The sequence below is a fragment of the Taurulus bubalis genome (assembly GCF_910589615.1).
Source record: "Taurulus bubalis genome assembly, chromosome: 13".
Taxonomy (NCBI): Eukaryota; Metazoa; Chordata; class Actinopteri; order Perciformes; family Cottidae; genus Taurulus; species Taurulus bubalis.
Window position 1 is genome coordinate 2534253 of NC_136601.1, and position 25745 is coordinate 2559997.

Here is a 25745-nt window from a genome sequence, read left to right on the forward strand (position 1 = left end):
GCGGATGCTTTAGGGGCGGGACTACCAGGTGATTGACAGGTCGCTACCAGAGACGTCACTCTTCCTCATTCTACATATGGTAACTTCTGTTCACTAGTTGCAAAAAAACAACATGATGAAATCGCGGTTTGAGGCTTTAGTCTGATTGTGTTGTTAAATTGACTAAATAGACCAAAAGGTGGTGGATTTTGTTCTCAGGCTACACAGAAATCAAGTTGTTCTCAGCTGAAATGAAAACACGATTCAGGATATAAAACAAAATGCGAGAATAGAATTGTCGAGTGGCCAAAAAATCTGTGTCTATGAGCATGAAGCGATAACCAGCGTGCTTTTACCCGCATTGGCCCAGCGATGTTAAGGTTGAATTTGACTGTGGATGCTGAGAGCTTCCAGTTGCAGAGCCCTCCCTCCATCTTCCGGTTACAGACATAAAAAGCAGCAACCCAGAGGAGCAACTGGCACCGTTCTGATTGCTGAGTGCCGCTGCTGCCGCACTGACAAAAACCTATCATTTGGTTTTACATGAAACTGCCTGCTGTTGTTCAGCTTCACCCACTCATTTCCCAGGTGTTGAATTCCTCTGCTGTACAGCTCTGAAAGTATAATCTAACAGATACACAGCCAAATAGATATATATGTGGGTTTTTTTCATGGACAAGCTGTTTGCTTTTGGAGAGAGAGAGAAAAGTTTTTTGATGAACTCAGTTGTCAAGTGCTGTGTTTTACTTTGGCTTGGATGGATGGCATTCAATCAAAATGCATACGGCCATCTTGAAGCCTGGAATTCTGCATTTTGACCCGACAACCAGACAACCTTCTATACAACCAGAAGAGTCGCCCCCTGGTGGTCAGGAGAGAGAATGCAGCTTCTATAGAACCAGAGGAGTCACCCCTTGTTGGTCAGTAGAGAGAATGCAGCTTTAACACATGCAGCATAGACTTCTATACAACCAGAGGAGTCACCCCCTGGTGGTCAGTAGAGAGAATGCAGCTTTAACACATGAAGCATATACTTCTATACAACCAGAGGAGTCACCCCCTGGTGGTCAGTAGAGAGAATGCAGCTTTAACACATGAAGCATATACTTCTATACAACCAGATGAGTCACCCCCTGGTGGTCAGTAGAGAGAATGCAGTCATAAACTCATGTTTACAATGTTTACTGACGGAATGAATCAAGAGAGAAGTTATTTTCTAAGGCTTCTATAATTATTATTCATTAAAGCATTTCTTATTATAAAGAAGAGTAAACTAAAATACAGATACACAGCCAAATATATATATATATATATATGTTTTTGTTTTCATGGACAAACTGTTTGCTTTAGGAGAGAGAGAGAAAAGGTTTTTGATGAACTCGGTTGTCTTGCTGTGTTTTTCTTTGGATTGGGTGGATGGCATTCGATAAAAATAAATGTTCCTCTTTTGTGCGCAGACGGATTACAAGGCGACGCACTCGTGGAGGTAATTATCGGAGCGCATCGGCATGATAACACATTGATCTGTGAGTTTTACGAGCCACACGGCAAACTCACGTTTCCTGCAATTAGGATCCGATCGCAGGTCGACGTCCGTTCAGAGTTAATCATGAACGCTACCTGGAACACGCGGCGCCTTAATTCACCCGAGGAGCGACGCAATCCCTCAGGCGGCCGTAATGAAGGCAGGAACACGCGACCGCCGAACGTGACCCTTCTCTTCTCGTGTGAGTGGAATACAACTAGCTGGTTGATGAACCTGTGTGTGTGTGTGTGTGTGTGTGTGTGTGTGTGTGTGTTATAGTTAAAGGTAAGCGCCCAATCATATATGCATGCAAAATTAAAAACCGTGCACGCTTTTGCTGAATGCAAGCTGCAAGTGATGCCGCATATAATGAGGCTCGTGTCGGCGTTTGTACTCATTTGGCCACGTTGGCATCATGATAATGTGTGTGTCCAATTATGGTTTGTGTGTGTATGTGTGTGTGTGTGTCCCTTATCTAGGAGAGTCACAGCTGCAGGTAATTATCTTCCTCACTTAATTGATCTTGTGTTGTGATTATTTCATTATTAATTTAGTCTCGAAAATTACACTTATTTAAGAAGTGACTTATTTTAGTATAAACAGGTGACTGTATATAAGAAGTGGGCCGTTGCTTTGCATACTGCCATCTTGAAGCATAGACTTCTATACAACCAGAGGAGTCACACCCTGGTGGTCAGTAGAGAGAATGCAGCTTTAACACATTAAGCATAGACTTCTATACAACCAGAGGAGTCTCCCCCTTGTGGTCAGTAGAGAGAATGCAGCTTTAACACATTAAGCATATACTTCTATACAACCAGAGGAGTCACACCCTGGTGGTCAGGAGAGAGAATGCAGCTTTAACACATGAAGCATAGACTTCTATACAACCAGAGGAGTCTCCCCCTTGTGGTCAGTAGAGAGAATGCAGCTTTAACACATTAAGCATAGACTTCTATACAACCAGAGGAGTCACACCCTGGTGGTCAGGAGAGAGAATGCAGCTTTAACACATTAAGCATAGACTTCTATACAACCAGGGGAGTCGCCCCCTTGTGGTCAGTAGAGATAATGCAGCTTTAACACATGAAGCATATACTTCTATACAACCAGAGGAGTCACACCCTGGTGGTCAGGAGAGAGAATGCAGCTTTAACACATTAAGCATAGACTTCTATACAACCAGGGGAGTCGCCCCCTTGTGGTCAGTAGAGATAATGCAGCTTTAACACATGAAGCATATACTTCTATACAACCAGAGGAGTCACCCCCTTGTGGTCAGTAGAGATAATGCAGCTTAAACACATGAAGCATATACATAGCATAGAGCCATTTTCTCAACTAAAACTAAAACTCCAGTGAAACCAGATCAAATATTTCCAGCATCGTCACGTCTTGAGGGAGAGATCTCACAGCAGACACATGTTAATAAAGTGACATCAATTAAATATGTGTGTGTTTACCGTGCGTCCGTGTTGTCCGGTAAGCAGTTGCACATGTAACCTTGAGGCTTGGGCACGCACACGCGGCCCTCGGCGCACGGCAGGGAGGCGCACGGGTTGTCGAGCAGCTCACAGCGGGCGCCGTGGAAGAGTCCCGCACACCTGCAGCGCGGCTCTGCAGAGTAAATAAAACACAGCCAGACGTCTGAGACGAGAGCGACTGATCATCGGGTTTCCCCTCCAGGCAGAGAACAATCAAAGCAAAGGTCACGCAGATCCAGTCGGGGTACTGTCTCTGATCTTTAAAAAAAGGAGAACTTGTGTAGTTGTGTCTCTTCTTTCGGTGGATAACTGGTCAGAAAAAGTCCAGCAACAAGAAAAAAGTCTGTTATTGGAAATGGTTTGACAAATCATCAACAGTCAAAGTCATGTTTTAGTGCACGTAAAGTTCAAACATCAAACACACACAGAACCACCTGAGAGAAAGAGAAGGACCGATTTACAGTATTAGACTGTTTTAAACCAGGATTAGACTGCCTTAAACCAGGATTAGACTGCCTTAAACCAGGATTAGACTGCTTTAAACCAGGATTAGACTGTTTTAAACCAGGATTAGACTGTTTTAAACCAGTATTAGACTGCCTTAAACCAGGATTAGACTGTTTTAAACCTGAATTAGACTGTTTTAAACCTGTGTTAGACTACTTAAACCTGTATTAGACTGCTTTAAACCAGTATTAGACTACTTAAACCAGGATTAGCTGGTTTTAAACCAGTATTAAACTGTTTTAAACCTAAATTAGACTGTTTTAAACCTGAATTAGACTGTTTTAAACCTGAATTAGACTGTTTTAAACCTGTGTTAGACTGTCTTAAACCTGTATTAGACTGCTTTAAACCAGTATTAGACTGCCTTAAACCAGTATTAGACTGTCTTAAACCAGTATTAGACTACTTAAACCAGGATTAGATGGTTTTAAACCAGTATTAGACTGCTTTAAACCAGTATTAGACTGCCTTAAACCTGAATTAAACCTGTATTAGACTGCCTTAAACCTGAATTAAACCTGTATTAGACTGCCTTAAACTTGTATTAAACCAGCATTAGACGGCCTTAAACCAGAATGCATTCTTTTCTCATGTTATTACTTAAAGGAGTGATAATCAGGTTTGGGAAACGTGAGAAAGTACGAAGTGGTTGTTGAGAAACAGGTTAATTTTTTTCTTTTAAGTTGTAAAGTTCAAGTAAACCACAGAAAACTTTCACATCCCCAAGTTGTAGACGTTTTAGTTTCCCTGACATTACAGATGAACCCTCCGTCTGTTGGCTTAACCCTTCATCTGTTGTTAATATCCTTTTCTTTATTGCCTCAGTGAAACATTAGAGGACGGCTTTACATTCTGCAGCAGAGCTAAAGAAGCATCGCAGCCTCGGTTGTTTTTGCCGCCTGTCTGATCACATTTCCTCGACCTGGGCGGATATTTCGGGGAACGATATGTATTCGTGGATTTCGGCTTCACACCCGCAGAATCCGTTCCTGAAGTGATGATGAATAAAGTAATACCCGGCTGTGGCCTTCTGTGCCGCGTCCACAGGGCCACCTGCAGCGTTTCCTCATCGACTGAAGGAGAATGAAGACGTTGCGGAGTTCAGTGACCTGACAGCTAAAGGAACACGGAACAGGCGGCAGGTTTCTGATAACAGCTTTGGGTTCGTTTGTTTACACCGAAAGCACAGAGATCCGTATCTTCTCCGGCTTTATGTTTGGTTTCATATCCAGCTTCGAAGAGAACGAGGATCATATTGGCTGCGCTCGCCGCCGCCGAACATAATAATCATCTTCCAGCTCTGGCTGCAGCATCGCAGGTGTCCTTATCGGCCGCTACTCTGCATAAAAGACCGGCCACCAGACGTCCCTTTTGTGAAGTAGAAGCAAAAAAATAAAAATAAAAAGTCCCCCTGCGAAGACTCCCTGACCCCAATTTTCTTTCTTTTGTGTTTTGACAAGAGCTGATGCATTCGGCCAATTAGTGATAACCCAAAGCGCCGATAATCTCACAGGGCCGAGCGTCCGATAAGGCCGAGCTAATCCTTCACGGCTTGTCCCGGACTGAGAGGGTGAACCGCAAAGAACCGCAGAGAATATTTAATGGCCGGAAAACTGAAGTACTTTCTACTTCTTTACTCGTGTTGTCGTAAGACGTTGGGGATTCTACAGAAGCTGAGAACTTTGGGCCCCGATATTTGTACATACTTATATACACTTCATATTGCACTTTCCTTATTGTTTAATTTCCTAAATTAATACGCTCTACTGTTTGTATATATTGAGTATTTTGCATTCCTGATATTTTTTGTGTGTCTTTTATGCAACTCGCTACTGTGACAAACTAATTTCTATCCATCCATCCATCCAAAATATAGGTACGATAAGAAAATAGAACTTTTATTTATTATTTATTGCAATATATATATATATATATATATATATACATATATATATGTATATATATATATATATATATATATATATATATATATATATATATATATATATATATATATATTGTCCTTTTCCGTGCAGATAATTCATATATGTGGTATTACATTATGTGTATTACTGGTATATTGGTTTATGATAGTCAGAAACCAATATACCAGTAATACATATATGAATTATCTACGTTCCCAAGGGTTTTCTGTATACTATCCCTTTTTAAATTATTCAAATAGCCTTGATGTTGAGGAGATAATCAGAATGTAGTTCGGGTAACAGGTCTTGATGCCATACGGTTAAGTTAGGTTAAGTTTCTCGTGGACTCACCTGGGCTGCCGTCGTCCTCACAGAGCCCGTCGTTGAGACACGGGTTGTCGTCGCAGGCGCCGGCTCTGCCGCAGCACTGGTACACGCCGAACACCCGCCTGGCGCCGCCCGGCCCGGGCCACGGCGCCGCCGCCGCGTCGCCGGCCCGGATGGGCTCCCCGTTGAGCTCCAGGCTCTCCAGGCAGCCGGTGAAGTTGCGGTGATGCTGAGCGGAGTCCCGGGCCGGGGCGGCGAAGAGCAGGGCGCCGTGGGAGCGCAGCATCCGGCACGGCTCCGCCAGCGGGGCGGAGGCCGGGCGCTGCTGGTCCAGGGTCAGCCGCACGCCGCTGGAGTTCACCTCCAGCAGGACGCGGTGCCACCGGCCATCCGACACCGGGGCAGAGGTCACGAGCAGCGAGGCGGGGGGCGCGTTGCCACACAGGAACCTGAAGTGCAGCGCTCCATCGGTCAGCTGAGGAGGAAGACGAGGGGCAGTTAACTTCAATAACATACAGCAAGAGAGGAAGATGAGGGGCAGTTAACTTCAATAACATACAGCAAGAGAGGAAGATGAGGGGCAGTTAACTTCAATAACATACAGCAAGAGAGGAAGATGAGGGGCAGTTAACTTCAATAACATACAGCAAGAGAGGAAGACGAGGGGCAGTTAACTTCAATAACATACAGCAAGGAGGAAGCTTGTAATGGAGTAGTTATGTTATGTTAGTTCTGTGTCTCTTTGTGTTAGTTTTGTATCTTTTTGTGTTAGTTTTGTGTTTTTTTATGTTAGTTTTATGTCTCTTTAAGTTAGTTGCGTCATTTATTTTCTGGTTTTATAAAAACTGCCACTTGATATCAATATACTCAGAGGAATCTCTACCTCTATCTTTTGGACTGTGTCATTCTGAATCACAGTATCTAGCCACTGATGTTGTTTTATATACATATATATAATATATACATATACACACACATTCACACTGACACTAGTTCATAAGCATTAAGTAATAAATCAGGTTGGTCGTAATGCAGCTCAGTTTAATAACCCAAACCATACAGATGTGAATACAAACTCAAAGTTTACATCCGGGGCCGTTAAACCTACTCTTTACTCGTCGTCATCTAATGGCATTCAGTTGGCATTTGAAGAGCATCTCAGACTCCGTTATTCTGCTGTCGTGCGTCACGCAGCGATGATTGTTTTATTGATCTCCTCGTTGAATTATAGCAATTATGTGCCGGGGCGATTATTCCCCAGGAAGCATCGATTGTGCTGTTTTCACAGGTCAGGGGACGTCTCCGTTAAAACGTGGGCGAAAATTGGCTTGAAAGCAAAAAAAGGTTATTTATCATTTGTTAAAACGGCGTTTATATTTCTGTGTTCCATCAAGTAGTGGGGAGCCTTTTAACAAACAAACAACTCCGCCATGAGCTGTCTTATAGATCCAATGTGCAGAAATAAGCCTTTGAGTTAAACAAGAGACTCAGATGAAGTTCAGAACGAGTCCGATCAATTACTCTCAATCAGTCACGGCGCTTATACAGCAGCAGCCGCTTAGGCAGCAGCCGCTTATATGGCAGCAGCCGCTTAGGCAGCAGCCGCTTATACGGCAGCAGCCGCTTATACACCAGCAGCCGCTTATACGGCAGCAGCCGCTTAGGCAGCAGCCGCTTAGGCAGCAGCCGCTTAGACAGCAGCCGCTTACACAGCAGCAGCCGCTTACACACCAGCAGCCGCTTAGGCAGCAGCCGCTTACACGGCAGTAGCCGCTTATACGGCAGCAGCCGCTTAGGCAGCAGCAGCCGCTTATACGGCAGCAGCCGCTTATACGGCAGCAGCCGCTTAGGCAGCAGCCGCTTCCACAGCAGCAGACGCATAGACGGCAGACACTTACACGGCAGCAGCCGCTTAGACAGCAGGCGCTTACACGGCAGCAGACACTTACACGGCAGCAGCCGCTTATACACCAGCAGCCGCTTACACAGCAGCAGCCGCTTATACACCAGCAGCCACTTATACGGCAGCAGTCGTTTATACGGCAGCAGTCACTTAGACAGCAGCCGCTTATACGGCAGCAGCCGCTTACACGGCAGCAGCCGCTTACACGCTGGCAGCCGCTTACACGCCGGCAGCCGCTTACACGCCGGCAGCCGCTTATAAGGCAGCAGCCGCTTAGACAGCAGCCGCCACTTACTCGGCTGCAGCCGCCACTTACTCGGCAGCAGCCGCTTACACGCCGGCAGCCGCTTACAAGGCAGCAGCCGCTTAGACAGCAGCCGCCACTTACTCGGCAGCAGCCGCCACTTACTCGGCAGCCGCCGCTTACACGCCGGCAGCCGCTTACACGCCGGCAGCCGCTTACACGCCGGCAGCCGCTAATACAGCTTGTTTTTACTGTGAAGTCTTTACGGTTACATTTTAATATCTGCTTCTGCCGTCAGCTCCACCACGTTGCTGATGCTCCATCTTCATCTTCAGCGTTTCATCAACATCAGCGGGAGTCTCTTCAAAAGTTTCTGCTCGCTCAGCGAAACCGCAAACTAACAAGCCGGCAGCCTCCTCTCCTCTCACCGGCTCACGCACACGGACACGTGTGTGTTATTTGCAAAAACTGCTCAGCATCAATCCCGTCGATGCATTATTGATGTATTATATTCTTTACATTTCTTTTTAATCACCCTCTCATTCTGCAGATGTGATTTCTGTTCTTAAGTTTTCCATGAAACTCTTGCCAGGACAGGTTGTGCGTCTCTTTGTGTTAGTTTTGTGTCTTTTTGTAGTAGTTTTGCATCTATTTGTGTTGGTTTTGTGTCTTTTTGTGTTGGTTTTGTGTTAGTGTTGCATCTTTGTGTTAGTTTTATGTCTCTTTGTGTTAGTTTATTGTCTGTTTGTAGTAATTTTGTGTCTCTTTGTGTTAGTTTTGCATCTCCTTGTGTCTCTTTGTGTTAGTTGTGTGTCTCTTTGTGTTAGTTTTGTGTCTCTTTGTGTTAGTTTTGCGTCTCCTTGTGTCTCTTTGTGGTAGTTATGTGTCTCTTTGTGTTAGTTTTGTGTCTCTTTGTGTTAGTTTTGTGTCTCTTTGTGTTAGTTTTGCGTCTCCTTGTGTCTCTTTGTGATAGTTTTGCATCTCTTTGTGTTAGTTTTGTGTCTGTTTGTAGTAGTTTTGTATCTTTGTGTAGTAGTTTTGTCTCAATTTGTGTTAGTTTTGCATCTCCTTGTGTCTCTTTGTGTTAGTTATGTGTCTCTTTGTGTTAGTTTTGAGTCTCTTTGTGTTAGTTTTGTGTCTCTTTGTGTTAGTTTTGTGTCTCTTTGTGCTCTTTTTTCATCTCTTTGTTGTAATTTAGTGTCACTTGGAAGTACTCTGCAGCCAGAAGGTGTTCTGCTTGATCTCCCGCGGCCGGGACGATGAAACATACCAAACTTATTATCTTGGAGGGACGAACCGGATTAATGACGGCACGCAGTGAGCGGGGAGGACGACAAGGGCCGCTCCGGTTTATCACGAGGAAGATACCGAAGCGCTGGCAGAGCAGCGAGTTAAAAAAAAGAAACCTAGAAACATCCGAGGCGCTGCCGCTAATCTTTTAATCTATTTTTCATGGCCTGGTGAGGCTTCCCCTGTGATTCACGGTGGACATTTGAAGAGAGATGGCACAGTTTGACGCACTGAAGATTTGACAGTATCATCACGGCCGATGCGGCGCCCCCCTTGGTGTCGAGTCGGGCGCCGCGGGGCCGGAGCTCTACCGCCACGGATCCACCACGTCGCTCTGCACAAGTTACCCTGCAACCGAGTTCAGCGCGCGGCGACCGACACGCAAACACATGCGTATGCTGCTTGGTATGTGATATATGTGTCATGTTACAGACAAGAAGCAGCGCTGCAGTGATGAAAAGTTTGTGTGTCGTGGTGCGAAACACAATGTAGTTACATGTGAACAGTAGACTGTGGCTACGTGCAAATTAATAATCTAAAAAGTAGAGAATGGCCTCAAATCTGCAGGCGCTGTTGGATTTAGAGACAATGAGGCAAGATAGAGAGTTTTAAACTGTTCAGCCTCCCTTTGTGTTAGTTTTGTGTCTTTTTGTGTTAGTTTTGTGTCTTTTTGTGTTGGTTTTGTGTCTTTTTGTAGTAGTTTTGGGTCTTTTTGTGTTAGTTTTGCGTCTCTTTGTGTTAGTTTTGCGTCCCTTTGTGTTAGTTTTGTGTCTTTTTGTGTTGGTTTTGTGTCTTTTTGTGTTGGTTTTGGGTCTTTTTGTGTTAGTTATGCGTCTCTTTGTGTTAGTTTTGCGTCTCTTTGTGTTAGTTTTGTGTCTGTTTGTGTTAGTTTTGGGTCTTTTTGTAGTAGTTTTGTGTCTTTTTGTATTGGTTTTGCGTCTCTTTGTGTTAGTTTTGCGTCTTTGTGTTAATTTTGTCTCTTTGCGCTCTTTTCTCATCTCTTTGTGATACTTTCTCATCTCTTTGTCGTCATTTTGTGTCACTTTGTAGTTGTTTTGCATCTCTTTGTTGTCATTTTGTGTCACTTTGTAGTTGTTTTGCATCTCTTTGTTGTCATTTTGTGTCACTTTGTAGTTGTTTTGCATCTCTTTGTTGTCATTTTGTGTCACTTTGTAGTTGTTTTGCATCTCTTTGTTGTCATTTTGTGTCACTTTGTAGTTGTTTTGCATCTCTTTGTTGTCATTTTGTGTCACTTTGTAGTTGTTTTGCATCTCTTTGTTGTCATTTTGTGTCACTTTGTAGTTGTTTTGCATCTCTTTGTTGTCATTTTGTGTCACTTTGTAGTTGTTTTGCATCTATTTGTTGTCTTTTTGCGTCTCCTGGAAGTCATTGTATGTCTCTTCGTTGTCTTTTTGCATCTCTTCCTGGTTGGTGTGCGTCTCTTTGAGAGACATGTTGTTGGTGAAGGCCATGGGGAGCCCCCAACACTTTGGGCCTCTGGACCTGTGTAGGAACAACTGTTAGGGGGAAGGTGACTTTATTTCAACAAGAAAAGGGGCATTTGTTGGTCCATTGATTCCACACCCGAGTGAATCTTCATCTTTGTTCCCCATCAGGTCTTCAAACTGTCAGTTCTGAGCCGTCACTCATCAAGGCCGGCGGCCGAGTCACCTTTACTGCCTCCGCTCCACCGGCCACGCCGGCTGTTCATTCAAACGGCTGAGATTTCCATTTCAAAAGACTTAAAAGTGATGTGCAGACACAGAAGAGAATTAGCGGTAAATAGATCTGAACTTTAACGTGGTTTTGCTTTTCTTTTCAAAAGACGTGGCTCAGCATGATGAGATGAGGTTCAGCTCATCTCCCTCCAGGAAGCGTCTCTGAAGTCATCACAAAAAGCCGGCGACGGACTCCTCAGACGACCACGTTAAGGAATTCCTTTTGAAGCCACTTCGGCTCACAATGAATCCATTCTCCACAACCCAAAACCCAGGAGGTAGAACCTTGGAAGAAGACCGAACGTCGCTTTTGAAGTTATCCGAGAATCAAAATGATTGAATATTCTGGCGAGTGCAGGCGGATGTCAAACCAATGAGAAGAGCCCAGGAGGGGAAGCGTCGCGCTGCATTTCTAAATCCTTATCCAGCCGAGTCTTTTCTCTTGGTGGTATCTGTTTGGAGAGTTATTTACGTCTCTCAAAGAGAACAACAATCCATCATTCTCCTCCGCCGAGCCCGTTTGTCATCGTACAGGAGACCTCGGGTGCATCTTCCTTTCCCTCGACGCTTCAGGATCAGGACTCCTGCAGAAGTCTCTGCTGCTCGTTTCATTTTGAGGGGAAAAGGGCATGGATGAGCCGAATACGCCGGAGAAGCAGGAATAATAAACCAGACGCTTCATAATCACAAATATGAGCAGCGTGGGAGTTCACCGCCGCCTCAGATGTTCAACCGGGCGTTTAACAAGCCGGGAAACAAACCGCCAGAGACGGAGGGGAGGCCCGGCTGATGCGCTCCGACACGCGAGAAATAAAAATCACTAACTCGACAACAAACTCTTTTTCTCCTTTTTTTTCTGGCAAATAGGATATGAAAAGGCCCAGCACACAGCTGGAAATTCACGTGGCCGAAAATGTCAGCGTCGCCACAACAAGGACGGCTTGATTTCATCGGCCGAGTCTCAAGGTGTCGCCGGCGTTGACCCAGATACGATCGTCCTGCTATTCTGGGATCCGTGTTGCAGCAAACACACAGAAAAAAGACAAAACTGAGATCAGATGCCAACCTAAAAAAACTCACCAGATACATTAAATATTAAATATTGGACACCCGTGCTGGTGACATGACTGCTGGCTCAAAGCAGCAACATCTAATATTAACATTTGAGACGATATCAGTGGAGGAGAACATTTTTTAGAATCTGAGTCCGGAGACGTTTTGGATTTTAAATCTTCACTCGTCGACGGCGTTCCCCAGCGAGCGTCCGTCTGATCAACGGGACAGTCAATAACTCTCAAACAACAACAACAGCATCTGAAAATTAGGAAGAGATGTAATCTTTCTGCAGCAGTGAAATAAAAATGCCTGCCAGCTCAGGGGAGAATAAAACACATATTTGCACATTCAAATCAATGAGAAATGCTAATTTTCCTGTTCCTTTCATTGTGGTTTAATTGCTGCATGAGCCGGATCAACCTGAGCTGTTGTGACATTTCCAACAAGCCGCCGGAGAGGAAAGCTTTACGTCTCGTGAGCGCAGAACCAACAGTGACGTCTTTTCTTACGTCTTTACCGCTTTGTCCAGATGGAGATCAACAACCAGTAAAACGTAAAGGTTCTGCTGGGAGCCAACGCATCCTGATGGATCAACAACCAGTAAAACGTAAAGGTTCTGCTGGGAGCCAACGCATCCTGATGGATCAACAACCAGTAAAACGTAAAGGTTCTGCTGGGAGCCAACGCATCCTGATGGATCAACAACCAGTACCAACGTAAAGGTCGATTCTGCCCTCGTTCCGGGTTTATTTAAGTGGAGAAAAGACTGCGACGCAGGACGTACCGCTGTGGAAACCTCTTTCAGACACATAGAACACTCAATATCAGTTCTATTGAACGCTATATTTAGAATATTTTCCCCTCTTTACGTTGCTTTCCAACATGGAACTGAAGACGTTACGTATGCGCTCTCCAAAGCCACCAGACTCATGGGGTCATATGTAGAAACGTCAGCATTAGAAGGGCTTGGAAAAATAGCTTTTTGATGGTAAAACATGCATACTTTTAAACAAGAACTGTTGAAACTGTGAAATGAATGAATTTAAATCTGATTCAGGGTTCAGGCTTCACTGCTAACTGTTCTCTCCTCCAGCAAGAACGAAGATGGAAACATGTACAAGTATCTCACAAAGGTACTAAAGTAAAAGAGTCCAGCAGCTGATTGGACGAGCTAACCAACATAAACAACATCCAGCAACAGAATCCACTTTCAGAACCAACAACAACACATCTGTTTATACAAATGAGAGAAGAACATCTGCAGCAAATGTTTAACAAACTGAAATGTATTTTCTTTTCCTGGGAGAGGTAAATACCTGCAGAGCTCCCCAGTCGTTGGTGCTGTTGGTGGAGGCGATGAGGCCGCGGTCCTGCAGAGTCCTGAACCTCAGGGACAGCGTGAAGTCCTGCTGGTCCTCATCCATCTGGTGCAGGAACTTCAGGTAGGACTGACCATCGAAGCTCACGGCCGACTCTGAGCCACAGAAACAACAGCGTGAGCAGCCCGACATCATACAATGTATATATATGTATATATATATATATACATTATATGATATATATATATATCTATATATATAAATAACTGTGTGACTCTGAAGCAGCTCCATGGAGGAAAGACATGGAACTTCTTCTTTGTTTTTTATGATGATATTTAACACAAAATAAGATGCAGAAACAACATCTTAGACCACAGAGACACTGTGTGTGTGTGTGTGTGTGTGTGTGTGTGTGTGTGTGTGTGTGTGTGATGTGCACACACACACACTTTAGCCAGATGCCTCATATATGTACACCTGCTGTGTTTCTTTTCCCTGATTGTTCAATATTTAATTGGCATCAGTTAAATGAGAATATTTGTATTTTTTTTAGGTGCACTGGTTCCAGCTTCTTACATCTGAGTTGATGGTTTTCTTTGGGTTGGATGAATTAAATGAAATATTGTGAAATATGTGACTGACCTGATGTCAAGTTGAGCTCTTTTAAAAAAGTGTATAGACAAAATGATTAACTGAGCAGCTTAAAGGTCATTGTGAATCATGGCGAGCTTCATCTCTATTCCTCTGTAAAGATGTTAGTTAGAAGTTAATTTCACTAAATATTCTCTGCAAATCAATTCTTTTTAAAGTCGGTGGAATCTTTACAAATCAGACATTCTTGTTAACAAAGCCTTCAAAAGGGGAAGAAATGTTTTCCACATTTCAACTCAAGGCCACTAAACAGTCTTTCTCTCCATCTGTGTTCCTCCTTCTTCTTCTTCACATTCTTCTTTTGAACGTTTGTGTGATCTTTTTAACTGGAGAATCGCCAACGAGCTTCAAGGTGAAGGACGAGTGGATCCGTGAAGGAGGACGATGCCGAAAGGACAAAAGGGAAAGCATTAGTTTACGGACTAAACTTCATGGTTTTGAAGAGGAAACTTTAATAAAGCCTGAGGGGAAGTTCAGGAACAACGCGTTCCCAAAGTCTGCTGCTGAACAACAACAACAAGTCATTATTTTTTAAACCTTCTGGTCATCGCTCTCTTAAATTTATTTTATAAAAAGCACCCGTTTGTTTGTGTGCACCAGTTAGAAGCAAACAAAAACAAACAAAAAAAAAGACTTTTCTCAGTTTCTTCCAAACCATATCACTTCATAAACCATTATTCCTGCATGTGAATTCACATATTATTGCTGTTTTTATTAACCGAATGAAAGTTTAGTCCATAAAGTGCCAGAATATTGTTCCTGTGATCTTCTGCCAGCGCTTTAAAGAGAACATTTAAATATCTTCTTCGATCCGATAAATCCAACAACGTTCAAGAGTGACTTAAAAACATAGAAAAGCGGAAAAGCCTCATCATTGGAAAGAGAGGCGGACAATAAAACGTTTATGAATCCGATTCAAAAGATCCATTTTTAAAGAGCATTTTGAAAACGACTGTTGGTGATGCTGAAATATCCCAAATGAAAATGATCTTGATATTTTAGGGCTGGATAGAATAGTTTGAAGCTTCATTCATAACATTGACTTTTAAATCTATAAATGATGATTTTAGACTTCTACAAACGGGAAGAAGCTTTGATTCAGACTCGTGTGATTCAGACATGTTCAATAACTCCAGAGCGTCGTAAAGTCAAAATGTACTGAAAATAAAGATAGATGAAATAATGTCCACAATTCACACCATGTTTTTTTAATGAAATAGTCTTCATCAATCCATATGTGTTGGCGTTCAGCCTTTCAAAAACAACATCTCCACTACGGGGAGGCGAGATATATTCATAAGAGAATTTAGAGCTTTATTCAAATATAGGATTTTGTTTGAGGATTTATTTTTTAGCGGGGGATGACGACTTAATGAGCCCTAGGATCCTGATTAGGGGACCCTTTTATATCAGGAAAATCAAGAAAAAATCATGATATAAATCCCCCCCCCAAAAAAAACATGTTAGATATCAAATTAAACTTAAAAATCAGGGCTACAAACATATATAATCCCCATGTACAACCTCTAAACACAACTCAAATAATAAATATGATTAGGGGTTAGGGTGTGGGCTTAAAGGGTTAATATAAGTACAAAATAAAATAAAGCTAACCGTTAACCCCCAAACTGTATCCCATCACCGCCTGTTTTTAAGACACCCGTGTTTTTCTGGCCCGTTCCCCGTCCTCACGACATCTCCTTATCGCGGCGCCCCGGTCTCTTACGGCTGAAGAGCTGCGATCGCCAAAACACGGCGGCGAGGATGTTTCAGGAGACAGACAGCTGATAATGAGCGACCGTCCTGAGAGCCCCGAGCTGCTCCTCGCTAATCCTCACAGGAATGCTAACACAACTCGCCGAGGACGAGCCGCCAAAGCGCCGCCGCCGGTTTAGATGCTCTGAAGCTAGCTGAGGGCCGGAGACTGATTGGTGTGGAATCTTTGGAGATTTACTCCGTCAGTTTTCTGTGTTTGAACAGGTCACGAGAAGAAGGTTTGATGTGATCTGACGGAGGTTGGAAAAGTCCAGAAGCTCTTCTGTTACGACGAGAGACGCGTCGAGGTCGACGCGGCGCTCTAAAACGCAGTGAAGGAGACTAAAGACCTCGAGTTGCAGAAGTCACAAATGATTCCACGCCGGTTTGTAGCGTTCAAACTCACGCAGGGAAATTAACTCTTGACTTTTGAGTTCGCTGTTTTTGTCCACAAAGGAAAAGGAGGCGCTAAACAGCAGCAAAAGATGTAAAGATTTTAAAATGCAGAACCATATTTTGCCTTTCCTGCACGTGCTTCTTCTTTTATTGTTGCTGTTCATCATCTTTTAAAATTCTCGTACTCTTCATGTGAAGTTATACATTTTGTTACACCTCCATTATCTGTTTAACAACTACAACAACATTTACAATAAAAACTCTCAATTAAATAAGATTTGTTTGTTTTCAGTGCACTGGTTCCAGCTTCTTACATCTGAGCTGAAGGTTTTCTTTGGGTTGGATGAATTAAATTAAATATTGTGGGCCAAGAAATGTGACTGACCTGGTGTTAAGTTGGGCTCTTATGAAATCCCTTTATTTTTGCGCTTTACTGCAACATATCACGTGACGACATAAAACAAATATTGTGTACAATTGTGCATTTCTTTTATACTTTTTATTCACTGATTTGAACGTCTTCCTCACGAGATGAGAAGTAATTTTAAATGATCTATTTACTCGTTTTGTCAAAACCAAATGTTTGATGAATGTAAAAAAATACAATATATATAATTTCTGCTTGCATTCCTCTGATTTCATGTGTTTTTAAATGTTCCATCTTTAATCCGTAATGTTGTCGTGTAAAAGTATTTCATCACGTGCCTCTTTGCTTTACGTCTCCATTCTTCCATTGGTAACGTCACACTGCTATGAATTGTGGGTAATTCCCTTGAGCAAAGTCTGCATCTAATGCTGACTTACGGAAAGGGTTCAACATGTCTGAGAGACTCAAACACTCGACGACGTGACGGCGGGACAGAACCAAACCCTGAGTCCTTAATTAAGGGTGAGACTGGGATTGGGTCTTTGACTCCTGCGGATTAAAAGGACTTCCTCCCTGCTTCCCTCCTCACATCAGCACCCCGGCGCCCCCCCCTCATTACGTACCGTTGCAGGAGCAGACGCTCTCCCAGGCGTGCCGCGGCGTGATGTAACCGGCTCTGGCGGTGGTGAAATGGCTCAGTCCCTCCGCCGTCAGCCGGACGGCGTTCCTGCAGCCTCGCGGCGGGCAGCCGGCGCCCAGACACCCGTTGTGGCTCACCCGCAGGATGCTGAGGCCCAGAGAGTCCTCCATGTCCGAGATAACGCCTGCTTCAAAGGGGTCAGGGGTTCAGACGGACGGCTCAAAGACACTCTCCGTCTCACGGGGTTTACCGACTCGCTTTGAGGCCAAATGAAGACGGAGAAGACGCACCTGAGAGTCTTCGCTCTGCGTTTCATTCTCCTTCATCTCGGGAAGGAGTTGTCATTGTTTTCTCCATTTAAAGCTAATTAGTGAAGTGTTTTGGGGGAACTACAATGTCATAGAGTTTGACTATGAAGTATTGCTCACGTCATCGTCCAGCCTCAACATTAAAAGACCTCATTTCTATTAAATCTGCGTAATATTAAAGGATGCCAGACGTTCATATTTGTCTTATTATTGCAATCAGACTTACAATGGGCTAAAAAATCAGAAACAGCTGAGACTTTTTAAACAGGATCTCCTTAAAGTGAAGCCAAACGCGTTATTTCACGTCATCCAGCTGATTTTTGAGCCAAACATCCTTCATTTGCTCATTTGCAAGTATTTATGTATATGATACCAGGCAGCAGGCCGAGGTACAAAATGCACGGCCCGCCACTGCGGTAAACTTTATAGCTTTCCATTTCCTTGAACGTAGTCGATGTCTGCAATCCTACGAGTCAGTATCAAGAAAAAAAACATGACTCGTAAACTTTTGTACCCTCCCTCTTTTATATTAAAAAAATTAAATGTATGTCATATTTCATTAAACATTAAACCCAGATCGAATATATATGGCGTGGACTATAGTTAAGGGTCCTCATTGTGACATGTTTTGCTAAACATGCATCATATATTAGATAACATAAGATAATCCAGCAGCAGTGAACACATAGTAAAGATAAAAACAAGTAAAATAAACAGTAAAACAGTCATATTGTATATACAGACAGAATAAAAAGTAGTTAAAGTGATTAAAGTGACCCAAAGTGATTGAAGTGTGATTAAGTATTGAGGGATCACCTGCGAGCCTGTTGGTGGGCAGAGCCTGCACAAGTCCACTGGGAGCCCTCCAGACCAGCAGGGCCTCCAGGACCCGGGGGTCGGGCCCCTGCTGCAGGCTGGCCAGGTGCAGCTCCTGCCGCGGTAAACCCAGCGCCTGTCCCAGGCCGCGCTGCAGGCCTCTCCAGTGGTCGCCCAGGAACTCCTCCGGCGACAGCCCGGCCAGCTGCAGCGTGAGCCCGGAGTCCAGCGCCCGCTGGTCCGCCGCCCACACGTGGACCCGGACGCCGGTCCAGACGCCGAACGTCCCGTCCGTCACGCTGACGTTGAGCGAGTAGGAACCCTCCTCCAGGTTCTCGTCCGCCCAGATCTTGCCGTCCGCGAGGTCGACGGAGAACCTGCCCCCGCCGGCCGGGTGCTCCGACGCCAGCCGGTAGGTCAGGACGTCCTGCGGGTCCTGGTCCGAGGCGTGCAGCCGGCCCACGACCCGGTTGGCGAACGGCCCGCCGGAGGTGGTGATGAAGACCTCCAGCGGCACGACGGAGGGCGGGTACTTGCTCTGCTCGCTGACGGTGACGTTGACCACGCAGATGGAGGAGAGGGGCGGGTGGCCGCTGTCCGTCACCTGAAGTCAGAACAACACACAGATTAGACGGATGATTACACGGATTCGCTTTTTTTTCACCCGTAAAATTGAGGTTTTGTTATTTTCATTGTGTTGCTTTTGTCTGAGTTGTGTGGGTGCTTGTGTAGCTTCATGCTGCTCACTGACGTTATTGAAGGTGGGCGTGTCTTACTGCAGGTGGGTGTGAAGATAGGTGTGTCTTATTGAAGATAGGTGTGTCTTTTTTAAGGTGGACGTGTCTTATTGAAGGTAAGCGTGTCTTTTTTAAGGAGGAACGTGTCTTATTGAAGGTGGGCGTGTCTTTTTTAAGGTGGACGTGTCTTATTGAAGATGGGCGTGTCTTATTGAAGGTGGGCGTGTCTTATTGAAGGTAGGCGTGAAGATAGGTGTGTCTTATTGATGATAGGTGTGTCTTATTGAAGGTAAGCGTGTCTTTTTTAAGGTGGACGTGTCTTATTGCAGGTGGGCGTGTATTGTTGAAGGTGGGCGTGTATTATTGCAGGTGGGCGTGTCTTAGTGCAGGTAGGCGTGTCCTATTGCAGGTGGGCGTGTATTGTTGAAGGTGGGCGTGTCTCTATGCTCCTGTTTTTTTCAACAGGCTCGTATTCGGGTGATTTTCACCCGACGTTAGTGATAGAGGGTGAAAACATTTCGGATGGGTTTTACCATTGAAGGGAAACTTGTCGTTCAAATAAAAAGTTCATAGCTCCATTATTTATGTTTTTAATCATGTTTTATTGACGATTCCCTAATTTTTCACCCGATTTTGAGCCTTTTTTTATTTTTTCAGGGTCCCTCCATGATACCTGTTTATCGTTTTATGAGAAGTTCGATAGGGTAAAATAAAAGAAGAGTACTTAAATTTGCCTTGCGTTGATTTTTATATATTTTGAAGAGAAGTATATTTTATCAGGTACTTTATATCGGGTGAAATATACCCGACGTTAGTGATAGTGTTACTATTTTTAACGTTAGTGTTCTGGCGCTAAATCAAAACTACAATAGTTAATCCGGCTGCGGCTCCAGCTTCATACTCGCAAACTTATTTTCCAAAATGCCAAACTCTTGAGAGAAGCATTGAAGGAAATAAGAAAAAAAGGACTAGATGGAGTTTGTTTGATCTAAATGCTGCATGTGGATCTTTTGGAAATTGGATATGTTCAATAAAATATCATAATTCAGCAGTTTTGAATCCCAAAACATTCGACCCAGCCTACAGATAATCCATGCAATGCAATGCACTATTATGCCCATTCAGCTGTATGAAAAAAATACTTTCAGTTCATTATCTTGAACATCCATACAAGCTGTGACCTCATAATACCTTTTTTTATTTCCAGTGGATTTAAAAAATAACTTTATCCATAAATATGACTTGTTTTTCACGATACCTGTCTATGTATCCAACGCTAAAGAAAAGGTCATTATCTGCACCTCATCTGCCTCTGTTCCTTCCTCTGGTGTTCGCGGTGTGACTTCCATCTCTCCTGACGGCGTCATCAGCAGCACAAAGGCCACCAGGGACTCTGCAGCGCAGCTTTTGTATTGTCATTTTTTATATCACTGAACCAGGAATACAATAAGCCCTTTGAGGTTTATTTCACAGTGTGACGGTTTATGAGATTTTACATAATTTCTTAAATTCACCTTTTAAAGGCACTTGCATATGAGATATATACCCATGTGTTACATCATAAATTGCAGAACAATCTCAGCTCTCTATATAATGAGGCACCATTGTCCTAAGGCACAAGTGTAAAGTGATAATATGGCCCTAAAGCTGAAAAATGTAAGCTCAATTTTTGAAATTCTTCATATCTCTTGTGAAAACATAACTTTACTCATGTGGACGAACTGTTTTGGTGATGGAAATTGGTTTAGCAAAGGTCTTAGGTTAACAAAAGCAGTGGAATATATGAATAAAATGGTAGATACATGTAAATAAATGTCTAATACCACATTTTGTATTATCGTTTTTTGAGTAGAAGTGTTGTCTGTCACTACTTTCATGATGAGAGAGGGACTGAGATACATTTCTAGGCGTCTAAAATATGTTTTGCTGCTGCGCCCTCATAAGCACCATCCAACTCCACTTCTAAACATCTGGAGTATCCCCTTAAGGTAAGAGTGAGAAACAGGTGAGGTGAAACCTGGAGCTTGTATACAAACCAAACTAGTCTAAGCAGAAGGCGTCTTCACCTGTATCTTGAGCCGGTGATGGGGCTTGACCTTCTTCCTGAGTGGAGCGGAGAGCGACAGCAGCCCGCCCTGGTCCACGTGGAACCGCCGGTCCTCGTTGCCGCTGACGATGTGGATGGAGAAGGGCGGGCCGTTCCTGGGCGTGTCCCTGTCCGTCACCACGAGCTGCAGGACGCCGCTGCCCACCGACTCGCCCTCCTGCAGGACAGCGGGGTGTTATTAACCTTTTAAAAACCAATGCCGAGGGGGGTAAGACTGAGCGATTGTTATATAAAACTGTAAATCATAGCTTGTTTTATGAAAGAAAAGCCCAAAACTGCTGTATTTGGATGTATTGAACACCATAAGTAATATACAAGTGAAATATATGGTTTGGTACATGAGAAAATTCAAATGTCACAGATGTGCGCAAATGTGCCCCAATGCAAATTTTGGAGACCTCGTCTGAATGTTCTCTGTTCTAAACCCTCTCTAACTTTGTTCTGCTTCACTTTATCAAAGTCAACCTTTGTAGAGAGAATGTTCACATATTGAGTTATGATTTGGGTTAGAGAATGTTCACATATTGAGTTACGATTTGGGTTAGAGAATGTTCACATACTGAGTTATGATTTGTGTTAGAGAATGTTCACATATTGAGCTATGATTTGTGTTAGAGAATGTTCACATATTGAGCTATGATTTGGGTTAGAGTTGGACCTTACAGCTGCATCATTTCAAAGAAATAATCATCCTGAAAGTGATTTTTTTATAGGCGGAACTGAAACCTTTTCATTTTTTTCTGTGTGTCATCTTTATTTACTCTGAACCAGTAACATATAGACTGATATTTACACATCTGAACAAAATCTCACATGTGTACATTTCTAGTTCTAGTGGTTGCAGAGATACACCCTTTTTAGTTTGGGTATGCAATGTTCAAGGAAAGGGCCTAAAAATAGCTTCTTCTTTTTTTTTTAACTCATAAATATTTCACAGTTTATTGCAAAAGCACTAAAATAAATCCCGCTTTCGTGAAGATTATGGAGTTGGGTTTTGGTTTAAACTGTTTTGAAGAGGTGTTGATTTAACTTTATGGTCGGTCAGGAGCCTGAACTTTATGGTGCCGTTTAATTTTTATCACTTTATACAGCGATATGCTGAATATTTAGTCTATAAGTGGGTGGCGTTATCCGAGTGAAATATAATTACAAAGAGTGTATTATATTAGACTGCATTTGTTTGGAAGGAGCTCACTGAAGACTGGTGTCCTACAGGCAATAAAAGGGAAGTATTTAAATATATTTGAGTGAAGACCACCTGATTAAGATTCCCCTGCTGGCCATTTTCCATAATTTCTAGATCAACTACCAGGATGCTCAGGACATTGTGTTGCCTCAATTAGTTTCCACAAGTTGTATCTGCATCATTTAATATTGTGCTTCATCTGTATTCAAAGCCTTTCCTTTTGGTGCATTCATGGATGCCCCGACTCCCAGAGAGAAGGCTGCAGCCACGAAATGAGCTGCAATGTAATCACACCGGTACGTCCTCTAAAGGTGCTTATGTTTAATGCTGACGGGCTCAGATTGTTATTGAAAAATTACATTTTCCTTTATGTTTTGCTTGAACTGTTTGTCATTGGGTATAATAACCAAGTCTCGCTCACAGAAGTCTTGTTCTGAAAGCTCCTTCGTACTGTTGAAATCAGTTAAATATTCAGCGATGACATTGGACATATTTTATCTACGCTTTCTGTACTCTAACACACCTCTGGATACACACCTCTGGATACACACCTCTTTCTCTAACACACCTCTGGATACACACCTCTGGATACACACCTCTTTCTCTAACACACCTCCGGATACACACCTCTGGATACACACCTCTGGATACACACCTCTTTCTCTAACACACCTCTGGATACACACCTCTGGATACACACCTCTTTCTCTAACACACCTCCGGATACACACCTCTGGATACACACCTCTGGATACACACCTCTTTCTCTAACACACCTCTGGATACACACCTCTTTCTCTAACACCTTTTTCTCTAACACACCTCTGGATACACACCTCTGGATACACACCTCTTTCTCTAACACACCTCTGGATACACACCTCTTTCTCTAACACACCTCCGGATACACACCTCTGGATACACACCTCTTTCTCTAACACACCTCTGGATACACACCTCTTTCTCTAACACACCTCCGGATACACACCTCTGGATACACACCTCTTTCTCTAACACACCTCCGGATACACACCTCTGGATACACACCTCTTTCTCTAACACACCTCTGGATACACACCTCTGGATACACACCTCTTTCTCTAACACACCTCTGGATACACACCTCTGGATACACACCTCTGGATACACACCTCTTTCTCTAACACACCTCTGGATACACACCTCTGGATACACACCTCTTTCTCTAACACACCTCTGGATACACACCTCTGGATACACACCTCTGGATACACACCTCTTTCTCTAACACACCTCTGGATACACACCTTTTTCTCTAACACACCTCTGGATACACACCTCTGGATACACACCTCTGGATACACACCTCTTTCTCTAACACACCTCTGGATACACACCTCTTTCTCTAACACCTTTTTCTCTAACACACCTCTGGATACACACCTCTGGATACACACCTCTTTCTCTAACACACCTCTGGATACACATCTGGATACACTACTCTTTTTCTAACACCTTTTTCTCTAACACACCTCTGGATACAACCCTCTGGATACACACCTCTTTCTCTAACACACCTCTGGATACACACCTCTTTCTCTAACACCTTTTTCTCTAACACACCTCTGGATACACACCTCTGGATACACACCTCTTTCTCTAACACACCTCTGGATACACACCTCTGGATACACACCTCTTTCTCTAACACACCTCTGGATACACACCTCTGGATACACACCTCTTTCTCTAACACACCTCTGGATACAACCCTCTGGATACACACCTCTTTCTCCAACTCTCGCTCACGTTTCCACGGCTGTCTCTAAATATGTCAGAACCAGACCTCTCCGTGAGCGAGACGCATCTTAACACAATAACAGACCGGATCAAGCTAAAGGTGAAAAAAAAAGTCAAAAAGTCAAAAAAAAAGTCAAACATTTTCATTATGTTGACAGACACTTAAAATAATACCCGACTCACTTTGTGTCCAAATGAAGAAGAAGAAGTCATCGCTCTGTGTTTCATCCTCGTTTAGTTGACATCATTGTTTTCTCCATTTAAAGCTAATTAGTGACATTTTTGGGTTGCTACGTTTGCAAAGATGTTGAACTACATTATATTTCACAGTTTATTGCAAAAGCCCTGCAATAAATCCCGCTTTCGTGAAGATTATGGAGTTGGGTTTTGGTTTAAACTGTTTTGATTAAACTTCAGTCAGGAGCCTGAAGTTTATGGTGCCGTTTAATTTGTATTGCTTTCTACAGCGATATCTGAGTATGTCCGCGGCAAAAGTTGGATTACGCGGCCACACGTTCTGCAGCAAAGGTTTCTGGGTCCTTGTTGAGAAACACCAAAGTGACCCTTTAAGAAATTAATTAACTTTGAACAACAAACAAGTCTGTCTTTGTTTTATCTGTTGGTTCCATCTTTCCGACGCCGTAGCGCATCAATACAATACTTTACGGTCTGAAAACGCTCGCCGTGATGGATTGCCTCTCCAAAGCCATCTAAAAAGGCTCCGTCTGCATTAATAGAAGGAAAATAAAGTTATCAATCTCAAAGGGTACAGCCAGCTTTGGCGAGTGGGCAGCAATTTAGAGGTAATGGGCTAAAACGTGCATTTCCGGTGCTGGTCTTTTTCACATTTCAATGAGAAGCTCGCTTCACAAGACACACACAGTGTCTTCATCAGAGTGGTTTGACTGGTCATACTGGGAGAGGCGTTTGATTCCAGTCTGTCTGCTTCTCTCACCTTCACCCCAGCATCATGATGCCAGAGGTCCCGGGAAGAAGTTAATCTTTGATTTAAATTAATAAAAGGCACATCAAAATGATGATCAAATAGCGGCTGCAGCAGTGAGTAAAAATGCTGTTGAGTTTCCATTCAACTGTCAAGCAGAGAATATATTTGGCTGCAGACTAGTTTGGTCACAAGTTGGCACAATATGTCTGTAATCTGTCAGTAGACAGAGTACAAGAAGGAATGGAGGTTGAGAACCTGAAACAAAACCAGTCGCCTTAAACCATACGACTGAAATAAAGTAAAGAGAGTTGTTTTAGGAATCTCACCAGTGACTTCTGTGGTTATGAAACCTGTAATGAGAGAACGTCTGTGGGATCGTCGCCTGTTTTTTAAAATTAATTTTTTTATGGTGGCTTTTGTTTGTAGAAAAATCAAGATGTTCTACATATTGCAGCTGATAATGACTATATAATGATGTGAATCTATAACGTTCACTAGAGGTTTAAACACAGTAATTGAGATGTGGTTAAAATAAAGTTTACATGACGCAGACACTTAACAAAACATTTCACTTTTAACCGAGACGTCTTTCGACCTGCAAATTATTAATCAATGCTTATTAAAAATAATTCAATCACCTTTCTCAGAAACAGAAAAACAAGTGACGGAGGCCTTTCAGTGGAGTCGATGTCCTGTTATTAAATGGGAGCGAACACAAGCGGCGAGCGGTAAATCAATCCGTTGCTTCTGAAGACGACGTCAAATCACCAAAATCACCGA

General features: G+C 43.3%; 1 protein-coding gene across 1 annotated transcript in view; it reads right to left on the reverse strand.

Annotated features, from left to right (window-relative positions):
* Positions 1 to 25745, reverse strand: part of fat2 (FAT atypical cadherin 2) — a 91702-nt gene that overhangs the window by 8688 nt on the left and 57269 nt on the right. Inside the window, exons 19-24 of the mRNA XM_079228904.1 lie at positions 21014 to 21211; positions 18211 to 18814; positions 17070 to 17270; positions 13275 to 13432; positions 5772 to 6222; positions 2968 to 3121 (exon numbers count right to left, since the gene is read on the reverse strand). Of these exons, the coding sequence (XP_079085030.1) occupies positions 2968 to 3121; positions 5772 to 6222; positions 13275 to 13432; positions 17070 to 17270; positions 18211 to 18814; positions 21014 to 21211 (1766 nt within the window). The remainder of the gene's footprint in view (positions 1 to 2967; positions 3122 to 5771; positions 6223 to 13274; positions 13433 to 17069; positions 17271 to 18210; positions 18815 to 21013; positions 21212 to 25745) is intronic.